The sequence below is a fragment of the Lactuca saligna genome, chromosome 3, assembly GCF_052625555.1.
Source record: "Lactuca saligna cultivar CGN05327 chromosome 3, ASM5262555v1, whole genome shotgun sequence".
In the NCBI taxonomy this organism is placed as follows: domain Eukaryota; kingdom Viridiplantae; phylum Streptophyta; class Magnoliopsida; order Asterales; family Asteraceae; genus Lactuca; species Lactuca saligna.
In genome coordinates, this window is record NC_136419.1 from 48,343,008 (window position 1) to 48,358,402 (window position 15,395).

Genomic DNA, 15,395 nt, shown 5'->3' on the forward strand with positions numbered 1-15,395 from the left:
ACTATAAATTTTGGAAACTATGTTTTGTAAACATTTATGGTTTTGGCTTGGTTTTGAAAATGAAAATTTTACCTAGATTTTTGGGATGTTACAGAGATGGTGATTATTTGGATTTGAAATTGGGAGGATTGGATTAATGGTCGGTGGATTTGTTTTATTTAAGGTAATTAGATTTTCAAAAAACAGAAAAAAAATCAAAAGATTGAGTTACAATCGTGAAGGATCAGAGGTTCTTGATATAGAACGCCTTTAACTTTTGGGATAAGGACTCAACTCGTACTTGAGAATGATTATTGTCCTTGAACTTTTGTAAATTTGTATTAGATCCATTAAAATGAAGACGGTAACATATATTATGTAAATAAATTTTTCACATGATACAATATTGTTTTTAACCAACTGATATGTTTAATGTCATATTTAACCATTTGTTGCTCGAACTTTCAATTCTACTAATGTCATATAATTGTATTGCTTTATTGATCCACTTTATTTATGATTTTTTGCAAATAAAAAAACTATTGCAAAGTTAACAACCAATCTCAAAAGGAGGATCCGTGAAGTCATCACTCCCACTAAGGATGGCATCAACAACAATCTTGCTTGCAGCCTCCGTAATATGGACTCCATCCCAGCTCACATAGTTTTCGGGATCCTCACAAGCTGAGGCAGTGAGATTTTGTCCATCTATGAACTTAGTGTTCCCACAGAACACTCGTGGATTATAATTATACGAGCCACCCCCATTTCCACAACAAGCTATCGTACCATACTTCAAACCTTCATTCATGAACACATTTAAATACATATGTTAATGAAATATAACAACGTGACAAAGAGTTCCATACCATGAGAAGTTGGATGTTGGAAAAGCTCTAACAATGCTTTGTGTGAATCAACATAAATAACATTAGAATCTGGGAGTTCTTGTCTGGTTTGGCTTAACGCGTCTTGGAGCATATTGTTGTATTCGACTACTGCATTATTGTATGAAATGAAACACCCAAATTCATCAATATCTTTATCACCATGAGGAAGCTGCACCAAGAATGCGGGGTAACATCCTATAGGTGCCAAATTTTGCACAAAAAACGTACGACCTCCTAACCCATGTAATTCCTACAAAAAAATCAATATAAAATCATTGTATCAACATCTTTAGCATAGCTTATTATTATTTATTTATTATTTTTATAAAAAAACAATGGTTTCAAAGAAGTACTTGCCTTAATTGTGCTTGTAATTTGTGAAATCACTTGAGGAAGTTTTTGTTTAGCCCCATCGATACCACTTTTATCTAAATCAGATGTAAAATCATTCTGACCGATGTAAAATGTATAAAGTGATTTTCCAAAAATATCAGGCAGAGGAAGATTTGATGATCCTAAAAATTATACAATATAACTATAATTAGTTTTAGGCTTGATGTTTTAGTTATAATAAATTTTCTACCTTGGGAATAAAGTTCGTCGACTTGGAACTTGAAATATTTCATTTGGTTAAGTTGAATTGGCAACGCAAAAGGGCTGAGCCCGGAGACAAACAAGGATGTTTGTGGTAAGAGTACGGTTGATGCGAGTGTTGCGAAATTAGCACCGTGCTTGTAATCTGATCCAACTGACTTCATGTATGGGCTCACAAATGGAATCCTTATCCTCTCCGCTACAACCAAAATAATTTCTATCGGCCATTGCTTGCAAATTGACAATGTAAATTCACAAACTGATCATTAAAAACTACATAAAATGTTCACTAACAAATTGGTAATAAAAATAAAGATATTTTAATAAAATATGACGAGCTTATACATTTTCTTGTAACCACGTTTTTTTTAATTGACCAAAAATTGTGTTTGACAATAACTGAAAAAACTAGATTTTAGTTTATAAGTTAGTTTATCAATAAAGTAGTTTATATAGTACGATAGTATAATTTTAAAGTTTCATCAAACGTTAAATTGAAATAAAATTAAAGGTAGAAACAAAATATCCACTTATGCGTAAGGTCATTCCCAAGTTAGTGTCTAATAATGCAGCTAATATTTTGAATGGACCTGTCAATTGGGCGGGTTTGGAACGAATCATCCTTGATCCAAAACCGTTTAAAAAATAAAAACATGACTCGCTCCGCTCCAATAACCCTCAGGGTCTTGAATAGTCGAATCCATACCCGTATCCATCGGATCAACGAATACCCGACCCATTAATCCGACCATTTTATAATATTAAATTTCATAATTTTTATGTATTCCACAAAGTAATATTTCTCAAAAAAAAATATCTACTTAAACAAGATCTACATTAATTAATACTTAGTACAATACAATAATATTGTCTTAAATTGATTACCTTATAAAATGTTATATTTTTAGGTAATAAAATGGACACCAATGTCTTTATTTATTAGATTGATCACCAATGTTTGAAAATCTTCAACAAAAATCTTAAACTTTATAAAAAGTTTCATTTTAACAATTTGAAAAAACTAGTTATCAAATTACCATTCTCAATAACTTGGATTTAATTAAATATGCAAAATGCCAACAAACATTCAAACACAACCTCAATTTTAATAAAATTCAAACCAAATTAAGTTTGCAAAAATAAAAATTAAGACAAAGTTAATATTCATCTTTAAATTTAATTCTTGGAAACAACAAACCAGTCTTTTTAAAAATATATAATAATTTAATTTTCACCCAAAATAAAAAGATGTGTTGCTTATTTTGATGGGATAATGACTTAAAAGGGGTTATATATTTTTCTATTTGCACACATTTGGTTACTGAGTTTTTTTTTTTTTTTATTTTTTATATTTACCCCCTCAAATTGTTAAACTGTACAGATTCAGTCCTTATGACCGACTATTACAGGTTAGCCGGTAACAATAAATTAATAGGGTAATATATTTCTCACTTTGTATGCATTTAGTCCCTAATATTTTTGTACATATTTAATCATTAATTTTTTTGTTGCAAAATAATTTATTTTTGTTTTCGTACACATTCAGTACTTATAAATGATTTTCTTTAGTTTTTCTCACAACATCCTACGTGGAATAATCAATAAGGAGATGTTTTGGGCTTTTGATGCATATATCTATCGCGATCCCGACTACTTGGTTGCTTATGTCATGTGTTCTGAATGTCATAACTTTTTCATACGATCTTGGATTTTAACGATCTTTATATTTATGTAATTGTATTTTAGTTTACTACAACTTTCATTTAGATTACTCCCGTTAAAAAGTAATATATTTTTTACTTACGATCATATCCATATGTTTTTTATGAATACATGTATGGATGATTTTTTGTAAAATCGTAAGTAAAAATATATTACATTTTAACGAGAGTCATATTAACGAAAGTTATAGTAGACTCAAAAACAAACATGTGGATTTAAAGATCGTTAAAATCTGATATCGTATGAAGAAGATATGACGTTCAGAACACAAGACCTAAGCTAAACCACAATACATATTCAACCAAGCAGTCGAGGTCATGATGGACATAAGAACCAACAACCCTAAACACCTAATCAATGATGTCTCACGTAAGATGTCACGAGAAAAACCCTAAAAAATCATTCATAAGTATTGAATGAGTACAAAAACAAAAAATGACTTATTTTGAAACAAGAAAATATTAAAGACTAAATGTGTACAAAAATATTAAAAACTAAATGTGTACAAAAATATTAAAAATTAAATGTGTACAAAATGAGAAATATATTACATTATTAAGTGATTTTTCCAGGCTAACCTAGAGTAACCGATCATAATGACTGAATGTGTACTGTTTAATATGTTGAATGGGTAAATATGAAAAAAAAACTCATTAATCAAATATATAAAAATCAAAAAACATATTATTCTTTTAAATCATTTTTCCTATTTTTATTTCAATATATAGTACATAAGGAAGGTTGTCCCAAAAATGGACCATACGGGACTTTGTCTTTTATAATTGTTGCACTTCCCTATGAACTTTTACAAACCACATTCACATGTAATTTGTATTTTGTGGAAATAACAAGGAAATGATTTAACCGGTGATGTTTTATATTTATATTTTAGATAATTCCGAAGAATTTAACTCTAAGATAGTAAATATTTAAATAAAATAAAAATTCTATTTTATGAAAATATATTTGACCTAAAGAGGAAAATTTCGATCATTTACTAGAAAATGATCAGTTTTGCTTATGAATAAACTTTTATTGTTCAATGGAGAAAGTGTAAATATTTAACTAAAAATGAAACCAATCAAAAATAATTTTAAATATTAATACAATCTTGTTATTTAAATCTAATTAGATCATTATATTAGCACATAATTTACTTTTATCATGTTTAATGTTGAACTCATGGGGTACACGTAAAAAACTTCTAGTAAATTTTAATGTACTTCAAAAACCAACATTATGTAATAAAATTTCAAGTAAATAAACGACTTGGTTACACTATATCAAAACCAATTTATGTTACTTAGACCTCTATTGGATTATAAATGTCGTATTAGAAAGTTTATTTTTTAAAAATAAATATAAACGGAAACTATATTTGTCTCTTCTATATGCAATTTGCATCCATTGATTTTTTACGTTGTTGTATTAGGCACTTTCGGCTTTTGGCATTTAGTCACAAATCCACAATCGTTACAAAATTAATTTTGTTAGATAAATCTTGTGCATGTATATCAAGATAAGTGCTAACAATTTTATTTATTTATTTATTTATTAAATAATGTTCGGCTATTCCTAAACAAGTATAGACATACTACAATTCTTTTAAGAAAGATCGGTAGAAAGCGTGTATATCTCTAAGGGCAGAGTGTCTATTTTCGAACACGATTTAGACATAAAAAATGAAATTAGTTACATGTTATACATAGATGCTATTTATATCTCATTCTCAAATTAGAAAAGTAGCACGTCGTATATTGATGTTATTTACCTATATATTCAATTTCTTTACGAATTAAAATCAACTTCAATTTTAACTCTGAGTCCAAAAATAGCAATACAACTAATTCATCAATAAAAGATGTAAAGACTATCAAAAATTAAAAGCATGATGATATACGTACCTATAAAGTCAATGATAAGACGACCATCGGAAGCACGGCCAGCTGGACGTTTAAAATATGTCATGCCATTCGGCGGTGGAGCTTCGGGAAACACCGACCAAAAACCACCAGTGTCGGAATTTGAATCCCCAAAGTTGAAGATGCCTTCATAATGACATTCTGCATCACACCTCAATACTACCAATGATGCCACCACCACAACCACCCGAGCCACCTGAAACCACCGTAATATACCCACACTCATCTTTTCGCCAGCCTTCACGTGTGTGTGTGTGAGAGAGAGAGAGAGAGAGAGAGAGAGAGAGAGAGAAGGATTTCTTGAAGTGTGTACTACTGTACTATGTATAGACAAAACATAAAATATCTTGTTTTGTTGGTACTAAAATGTTGTTGAAATTCTATATAATAGTGTAAATATAAGTGAAAAACATAAATAAATTCATTAATCACGTTCATATAATGCATCCTTGTTAAATACATTTTTACATCATAAATTTGTAGAAAAACTTTCGAAATATATGTTTTACTATTCAGATGATTGTTAAAAAAATTTATATATACACTATTGATTTGCAAAATGTGTGTATGATGAAATAAATTAGCTATGTTTTAAAATATATATGTAATAGAATTGGATATATGTAAAGAAACCCAAACCAAATATGAGAATGTACATGTAGAAAGAGAATGCATTCATCATTTTAAAAATAGTCAACTTTGATGAGGGAGATGTGTTTGAAAAATGTGTGTTGATACGACTTTCACCGATCAACTTTACCTGGTTGTGTACTTGTTCATATTGGGTTTATTAATAATGAAATACGAGTATAGGACCCCTTGTTGAGATATATTAGTGAGCTTTGGGTTTTAATAAACTACTACAAATCCATTATCGACACTCCATAATACGGCCCAATGTTTAATTGACCCATGAGTGTAGAGTTACTTGAGGAGTTTGGACTACAAGCAACTCAACTTTTAGGCTATCCAGAGTGGAGCGAGTTCCACGTGTGGCCTGCTTACGTGGAGATTCTCTACATGTGTGAACACCGTCCTCGACATTGGTGGGTAAGTGGTGGCGTGGCTACTAGGACGGAAGAAGACGCGAGAATTGATTGGTCGGTTACTTTTTTGACCGTTTGAGAATTTAATAAAAAAATATAGTTTTTTTAATTTAATTTCTCTTTATATATACATCCATTTTACACTTATTTCTCACAACAAAACCCATAAACTCTTTCAAATCAAACACACACGTTCAAAAAAAATGTATGACGATTCTAATGACGAGTTGATATTACACACATTATTGTCTGTGGCACAAGACATGGTTCGTGAGAGAGGCGAAAGTTCACACAACAAGAAGATGCATAAAAAATGGATCAACCGGGATCGAGAGGCGGCAAATGAACTTTTGGTACGTGATTATTTTATCCCTGATAGTTTATATGATCTATCGAAATGTTAAGAACGTTTTCGTATTAGTTGAAATTTATTCTTACGTATAGCTAGAGTTTTCTAATTACGATGGGATGCTAGAGGTAAACATGGTTTTACTACAATACAAAAATGTATGGCCACTCTTAGACAATCGATATATGGCATAATTGTAGACATATCAGATGAATATTTGAAAATGTCTGAGAGAACAGTAAAAAATGTACTTTTCTTTTCTGTGAGTATGTTATAGGCTTTACCGTGACATATACTTACGACATCCAACTAAAAGTGATGTCGAATAGTTGTATATCGCGCATCAAGCTAAACATGGTTTTCCAGGGATGATTGGTACTATTAATTGTACACATTGGGAGTGGGCAAATTGTCTCAATGTGTGGCATGGTCAATTCACGTGAGGTGATTATGAGGTCCTGAGTGTTATATTAGAGGTAGTTGTTTCACATGACTTATGGTTTTGGCATGTATTTTTTTGGTATGGCGGGGTCCAACAATGACCTTAATGTGCTTCAAGCGTCTCCGTTATTTAACAATATTTTGCAGGGTAAAGCACCAAACATGTCATACGTTGTGAATGGAAATGAATATAAGTATGAGTATTACCTAGGTGATAAATATATCCAGAGTATGCTACAATTGTCAAGTCATATTCATTTCCACCCGATAAAAAACGAAAATTGTTCAAGTTAGCACAAGAATCTGCACGGAAGGATGTGAAACGAGCGTTTGAAGTCCTAAAACAAAATTAACACATAATCAAACATTCGGCACAAACATGGGTCAGGACAAAACTAACGACGGTGTTGACTGCTTGTGTTGTTTTACATAAGATGATAATAAAAGAAGAGGGCAGCGTTATTTGTTCATATACCGGGAATGATATACTTAATCAACCTGTAGTAATACAAGTTGGCAGCTTGATATACTTTTGTAGGGTTTTGAAAATACAAAATCGTGAAACACATCACAATTAATATCAGGATTTGACTGAGTACATATGGGGAAGACAACCCCATGGGGGAAATGACAATGAAGATGAAAAAGATGAGGGTGATGATGACGAGGCAAAAGCAGACGATGACAACGAGGCGGATGAGAGAGATGAGGACGGTGACGACGACGAGTAGTATTTGTCTATGGTTTTTATGTCTTAAGTTTGTATGTTTTTTAATTAAGTAGTATAATGTTTTATTTGTTATGTTTTGTGTTTATTTTAGTAATTTAGGTTTTAAATTTATATGATTTAATTTATGAAATATGGTTTTATTTTTTTGTGTTTTCAAAATTTTATTTATGTTATAATTTATGTTTTTTATTTAATATAATGTTACAAAAGTAAAAAAAATAATAAAAAAAATTATTTATGTTATAAATTATGTTTTTTATTTGATATAATGTTAAAAAAAAGGAATATTGTTAGCAGTAACCATTTCCAATGTCTAGTGGGTTGGTGGTGAAGCCAACGTGGTGTAGAGATAACATCATTTTTTTCATTAGATTTATTGTGATCACTCCTTACAGTGTTATCAAGTTATTCAAGTTTGTAGTCATATTTTAACTAATGCAAACTAAATTTTGTCTAGATTTAGTTTGAATACACAGAACAAGCTTAAAACATACATGGAGTCAAAATAAGAGTTCATAAATATATAACCAGTGTTATATATCACACAAAATTATAAACATTCAAACAATTATTGTCATAAACTAATATCAAATCTTTAGTAATACTCAAAGTAAACAATCTCACAAATAATATTGAAAATTATATATGGATTTATCACAAATATTAACTCCAATTATTATTAGTTAATTACCAAGTTTCATCTAATTATCATATCGATCATTTACGATCAAGTCTAATTATAAGAAAGATAAAAGAAGACTGTCTTGTTGTTAGACGAATTAAAAGACAAGACATATAAAGTAAAACCAACTTTAAGATCATTGATTCTTGACTAATAAAACTGCACGGAAAAACTTATGTTATTAAAGGTATTTACGTCGCTTTAGGACTATAAGCATCATAGTAACACCTCAAGATTTATTGCAGATTATCGTTATTTCCAACGGTTATGAAATAACCAATAAAAGCTAGCTAAACAAATTTCCTTTAACTGGTTGGTTATTTTTATAAGATATTAAAAGAAAAGTTTCTCACTCTTTTTTTTTCCAAAAATAATTGATTAAATATTTTATTTATGATAAAATACAAAAAGAAAAGTAATGTGACTTTTTTTCTTTTTCCAATATAGTATATGTCTTCTTGTTGGCCGTAATATCACACTCATCGATATCACATTTGTTTCGATATAACATTTGTTTTGGTTGTCTTCTTCGTATAAGATTTTTTTAAAAGTTGTTGTCCCCATCTTCGTTGAAATCATCAGTAGTAGTACATGCGCTGATAAACCTTGTGCTTCTTATTCTAGTATTTTATTTCGACATTTCAATTGTTCCATACTTTCCTCAAGTGTTATTATGAATTATATGCTTTTAAGGCTACGTCTATGTAAGGTCCTTGACACTTTAACAAAAACAATTGTGAATCGGTCCATAAAACCGATTTAAGAACATGCCTTATGGGAAAATCTATAAAATTGTATAGACCATTTAGACATACAAAGAATCAGGTTTTATGTTGCTATTTCGAGTAAAGGCAATACTTTGTTGTTATACGATGTGGTGTTGAGAAACACGAAGTGTACAAGGCCTATATGCAACACATAGACGGCGACCGTTCCAAAATAGATTTAATTGGGAAGTCAATAATTGCTCCATTCTTACTCACAAACTCGTACTGAATGCTCCTAAGGGCGATTTTGAAGTATATTGCAAGAACTTGGAGGTAAAGATTAGGGAGGATCAAGAGGCTACCTTCACTTGAAATTGAGGTAACATTCTTAGAACCCATATGTTCCTAAAAACTCTACCAAAACCGAGATATAAAATGGCTATCTCTGTCAGAAATAATGGCAACCGGAAATCCATGTAGTTTGACTAATTACGTGATATATATATATATATATATATATATATATATATATATATATATATATATATATATATATATATATCATCTAGTCTCTTGGTAGACTAGTTCTCACGTATCGTAATAAGCTATGCCAATTTTGTCAGCCAATCAACCACGATCTAAGTTGAGTCTTATCCGTCCGAGGTTCAATGTAACTTAGTGACGAAATCCATTGTAATTTCGTCCCACTTCTTCTTTGGAAACAACAATGGTTGAATCTTCCCATATGATTTTTGGTGATTTGACATAACTTGTAAACATGTCATGCATTTTTCCATGTATTTTCGCACATATACAATTGTTTCAAAGTATGGTACATCTTCGTAATGCCCAAGTGAGTTGCATATCTGGTACGATAGATATCGACTAAAAGTAACTCTTGAGCTTCTCTGAGTTTAAGAACCCATAATCACCCCTTAATGTCTTTATATCCCAAGCATTAGTTTCTAAGTGACTAATATATCCTACTGTACATTCATTTTTAACATTTTCACGCTTATCAACTTCAATATGTTCTTGGGCGTATTAGGTCTGGTAATCGACTAGCAACTCCCATTCAAATAGAAATTATCCAAATAAGTTGCTCTTTTTGGCTTAGTATATCATGTAACACGTGTTTTCCAGAATGGACTAGCTAAAGACTTAATGGGATCAAAGATGAGGTTTATGGAGAAAAACCCTATGTCACGACGTAGTGCATGGATGACCACGACATGGCATGGCTTTATGAATCATGTACTTTTGGTGAGAACCACGACATGGAAAGAGGGTTGCCATGATGTGGTGGCTACAACAGCCTAAGCACATGATTTTTATGGTTTCTCCCATATTTAAGGACCTTAACTTTACGGTTAGGTCATTTACTTCAGCCTTCACTCTCCTATCTCGAAACCCTAGACCACTAAGTGTTCTTGAGGCGATCTTGGCCTCTTGAATGCTCATTTCTCATGTTTTGGTATGAAGCTTAAAGATCAAGTTGTTTGTAAAGTGTATTGGTGAAGACCTTAAGTGTATATATAACAAAGTGACTTCATTTTGGACAAATCTGAGTATAAAGCTTCAACCTTTACTTCTAGTTTGTTAGATCTAGCTTATGGTCCATTTTTATGTTTTTGGTCCCTTTTTGGTGGTGTGCTTGGAGTTGACATAACTCCAACCCCTTCTAAGCACTAAGGAATGTCTTATGGACCTTTTCTTGTTGGAAAGTTGGTATCTTGATATTGTCATTGAAGCCATGCATGTTTTATGAAGGATTTATGCCATTTTAGTAAAACATCCCAAAAATATGGTCCAAAATTTAGTTTTAAAATCATTTAAGAAAACCATAATTCATCAGAGATCACAATAAAAATTATAAGTCATGTATCTCAAATCATCATAGCAAAATGTTGTATCAAAATCATGTGTCAAAATATCAGAGTCTAAATATCCCAGGCTGAACGAATGGTGTGTGCACTACAATCATCTCGAGCTCTTTCCTTTGCTACCAGAAGTACCTGAAACCAAAAATGAAAATTGTAAGCACGGAGCTTAGTGAGTCTCCCCAAACTACCACATACCATACACATAACATATACCATGCAACTAGGAGATACAAGCCTTGCCCACACTCAAGGAGATACGGGCCCCCGCCCACACTCGGCTAACTATGAGATACGGGCCTCACCCATACTCAGCTATCTCAGAGATACGAGCCTTACCCACACTCTGATAACTAGGAGATACGGGCCTCACCTACACTCAGCTGGCTAGGAGGTACGGGCCTCGCCCACGCTCTGCTATCTGGGAGATACGGGCCCACGCCCACATTCTGCTAACTAAACATACATACAAGTGTCACGCAGACAATAAGTATAACCATAATCTACCAATTCATAAAGATACTCAGTTGATACTAAGATACAGAACCTATCCATACTTATCTACTAATCATAAGTGTGTCTAAGATACGGGCCCAACCCACACTTAACTACTAATCATAAATAATTCTAAGATATGGGCCCAACCCACACTTAGCTACTCTATACGGGCCGATATTGGTGCGTTCGACTCGTTACTACGGAAGGAGACTCACCTCGTATGCTAACTATGAAATCTCGTGTAGGAAATCTCTGACTGCTGCTCCAACGAATCCCTGACTATCATTAACATAATAACACTTAGTCAAGAATTGATAATCCTTCTTAAGGTAAAATGACCATTTTACCCTTGGCCAAAGTCAATATTCTGGTCAAAGTCAATGTTTTGGGTTGACTCAACTCATTGATTTGCTCCATCAACTCGCCGAGCTGTATAAATTAGAACATCCAACTCGTCGAGTCCCCCCCTTGACTTGCCGAGTTCCCTGGCTACTCATAGTCACGATTTAGTGAATCAACTCGTCGAGTCATCCTTAGACTCGTTGAGTTCTACCATAATCAGAATCAGAAAAACTCACCTCAAATTGTTGAGTCCCTCTCTGGATTCCCCGAGTTCCTCAGTCTGTTTGGGCCATTTCAAAGGATTAAGCCCCTACTCTTCAGATTTATGCTCTATACTTCATCTACATACTGCAAATGCCCTTTTAAGGGTAAATTTTACAACTTTACCCGTTAATAGTCCTTCTTAATGGGTTGAGCTAAAACCCTAGTTGTTTAGGACATAAATCTTGGTCCCAAAGCCATAATACTCCAAACTAAAGCATTCTAACATAGATCTGGGCCTTAGACATCATTTGAACACGTGAAGCTCCTAACTTTCCTCCCATGAATGGCCTTTTGGTGCTTAAAAGGCCAAAATAACACCTTAAAGCTTGCATGGGGATTCCATGGTCATAAAGTTTGCACCTTTATGCCATGAAACCCCTTCTAGACCTCGAATCTGAAAGGTAGATCACTTAGGACGTCCATATCCCAAGGACTAGGCTTCTTGGACCAAAAACTCCATGAAATGATAAGAAGGAGATCTAACAAGCTACTAAGAAAGGTTGAGGCTTGCTTACCATAAAATGAAGAGGATGAGATTTCTTCTGGATCTACAATCTTCTCCTGGAATCCTCTAGCTTCTTCTTCATCTACAAGCTTCAAATCACACAAAGGTCACTCAAAAATGGCTTACAAGTTCACACAAGGCTCTAGGGTTTTGTGGATTGAGTTTTGGACTTGGAGCCTGGAAATGAGGCCATAAAGTGGGGATTAAGATGCTTAAATAGGGTGTAAAACCCCGAAATTAGGGTTTCATCATGACAACCCTACTCATCGAGTTGATGCTCTAAACTTGTTGAGTATGCGACTTAAATCCCGCATCTAATCTCGTTTCTATTCAACGAGTCTGGGGCTCCCAACTCGTAGAGTAGCTCTACAAAAGTGAATAAATTATAATTATATATGTACTAGGAATCAGGCATTGCAATTCTCCCCCACTTGTCTTAGACTTCATCCTCAAAGTCTACTACGTTGGGAAATAACTCCGAATAGTGCTCTTTTATTTCCTCCTCGGGCTCCCATGTCAACTCTGAGCCCTTGCGGTGCTTCCACTGCACGTTTACTAGCACAACACTCTTGTTCCTTAGCTCCTTCGTCTTCTAATTGAGAATAGCTACTGGTCTCTCGATGTAATTCAACCTGTCATCGACCTAAATGTACTCTAGGGGCAAACCACTGAGTTATCCACTAAGCACTTCCGTACCAGAGAAACATGGAAAGTGATATGGATCTGGCTGAGCTCTACTGGAAGATCCAATCGGTAAGAAACTCGGACCACCCAAGCCAAAACCCTGAACGGACCGATGTATCTGGGACCAAGCTTGCCCCGCTTCTTAAGCCGGATGACACCTTTCCAAGGTGAAACCTTCAGGAGGACCATGTTGCCCACCTGAAACTCCAAGTCTGAATGCCGGTTGTCGGCATAGCTCTTCTGCTGACTCTGAGCAGTCTGGACCCTACTCCGGACCTGCTGGATCCTCTCGGTGGTCTTGAGTACTACTTCAGTACTCCCAATGAATCTCTGACCAACCTCGCCCCAACAAATTGGGGTCATACATTTCCTCCCATAGAGCATCTCAAAGGGAGGTCATTCTATGTTGGCGTGGTAACAGTTGTTATACGAAAATTCTGCTAACGGAAGATACGTATCCCAACTGCCACCGAAATCCAAGACACATGCACGTAACATGTCCTTGAGAGTTTGAATAGTCCTCTCCCTCTACCCATCCATCTAAGGCTGGAAAATGGTATTGAATTGGAGATGAGTAGTCATCTCGTCGTGGAATCGCTTCCAAAATCTGGAAATGAAACGGACATCTCGGTCTGACACGAGAATATCCAGCGGCTCCATCTTACCGTAGGGGTGCTGGAGCTGAGCCTTAACCTTCTTGTAGGTGAAGCACCTCTCCACATACCATGCTACATCTTGCTTCATGTAGGGCCACCAGTAATCAGGGCGAAGATCCCTATACATCTTCGTCTCCCCGGGATGGATGGAGAACCTCGACTTATAGGCCTCATCCATTAGAACCTATCATACTCCACCCCAATATGGAACCAGACCCTCCTATGCAGGGTTTGATGGGTTTTGAGCATTCTAACACTCCTATGGTGTACATGCAACCCTATAAACCTTGGATCTATGTTTTCTCTAAAATACATGCAAATTTAATTTTCCAAGGTTTACTTCCTAACTAGCATGGCATGGGGAACATGGAATATAAAAACTAGTAGAAGTACATACCTTTCTTGTTGCTTGAATTCCTTGATGACTTTGTGAGCCTAGCACCCCAAATGTTGTGCCTCAAATGCTTCACACAACACCACAATACTTGGAATAACTTAAGAGAATGTCACTATCACTCAAAAATCGGCTATGCCCTCTTAGAACTCACTAGTTTGCGATTTACTAGCCATAGGGTCCCTTTTATCGGGTTGTCACAATTAGGGTTTACACATGAATTCCCGTAATTGTCATGACTCTTCATTTCTAATGATCCATGGGTTTGTAACTCCCATGGACTATCCATGGAGCTCCTAATGGGTTATAGCCCAACTCCATAAACCATGGATCATTAGCCCACTATAAAAGAATAGATTATTGACATAACCAACCCTATATATGTAATTAGTCTCATATTGATCACCAAATTAACTCTAAGTTAATTCTTGATCAATACTAATTAAATAATACTATTATTAATATATTAAAACTTATTATATATTAATAACCATAAGTGTCCTTTCTATCATTTTGTGTATCCAAGTATTGCAATGCCATGCAACCCAAATGGACCATGCCGGGTTGGGTCAAGTACATACCAAATACAGTTATGGAATTAGACTCTATATCCAACAATCTCCCACTTGGATAAGTCTAATATCTATATTTGCAGATATTACTTCAGAATCCGAGTAGCAATCGTAGCTCTTTCAAAGTCTCTCGGAACTGAGATGATAATGATACGCCATTTAAGATAAGTGATCATATAATCCTCTGCTCTCAAGATATCAGCTAGACAACACACATGGAACATGGTCTTACTTATTGTCCAACATTTGTTTCTCGATCTCTGATTTGTTTCGACATAGAACTAAATTGAACACATCAAATAGGTTCTAAATGGGCCCGGTGCATAAGTCAAAACCAAATCATCGAGGGGGCCCAAATATCACTTCTATTTCTAGAAGGAACAGATAAACTTCGACTCATATGTTTGTACTGACTACTTGTTGAATTATGCATCAAAGAACGTTTTATAACATCAAGTTACCAATGTGTTTTCGTACAATCAATGGATAAACAACTCATAGTCAACAACTCATATCTCTAGGTTTGAAGATTTATATG

The 15,395-nt window shown here is 34.1% G+C and overlaps 1 protein-coding gene across 1 annotated transcript; it reads right to left on the minus strand.

Moving 5' to 3' along the window:
- Nucleotides 1-329: 329 nt before the first annotated feature.
- On the minus strand, nucleotides 330-5,412 carry LOC145036443 (GDSL esterase/lipase At4g01130-like). Its single transcript, XM_078984885.1, has 5 exons — nucleotides 5,090-5,412; nucleotides 1,453-1,662; nucleotides 1,227-1,384; nucleotides 849-1,119; nucleotides 330-780 (listed from the first exon to the last, which is right to left on the minus strand). Exons 1-5 carry the CDS (start codon nucleotides 5,331-5,333, stop codon nucleotides 530-532), a joined length of 1,134 nt encoding a protein of 377 aa, XP_078841011.1. The 5' UTR covers nucleotides 5,334-5,412; the 3' UTR covers nucleotides 330-529.
- Nucleotides 5,413-15,395: the final 9,983 nt, after the last annotated feature.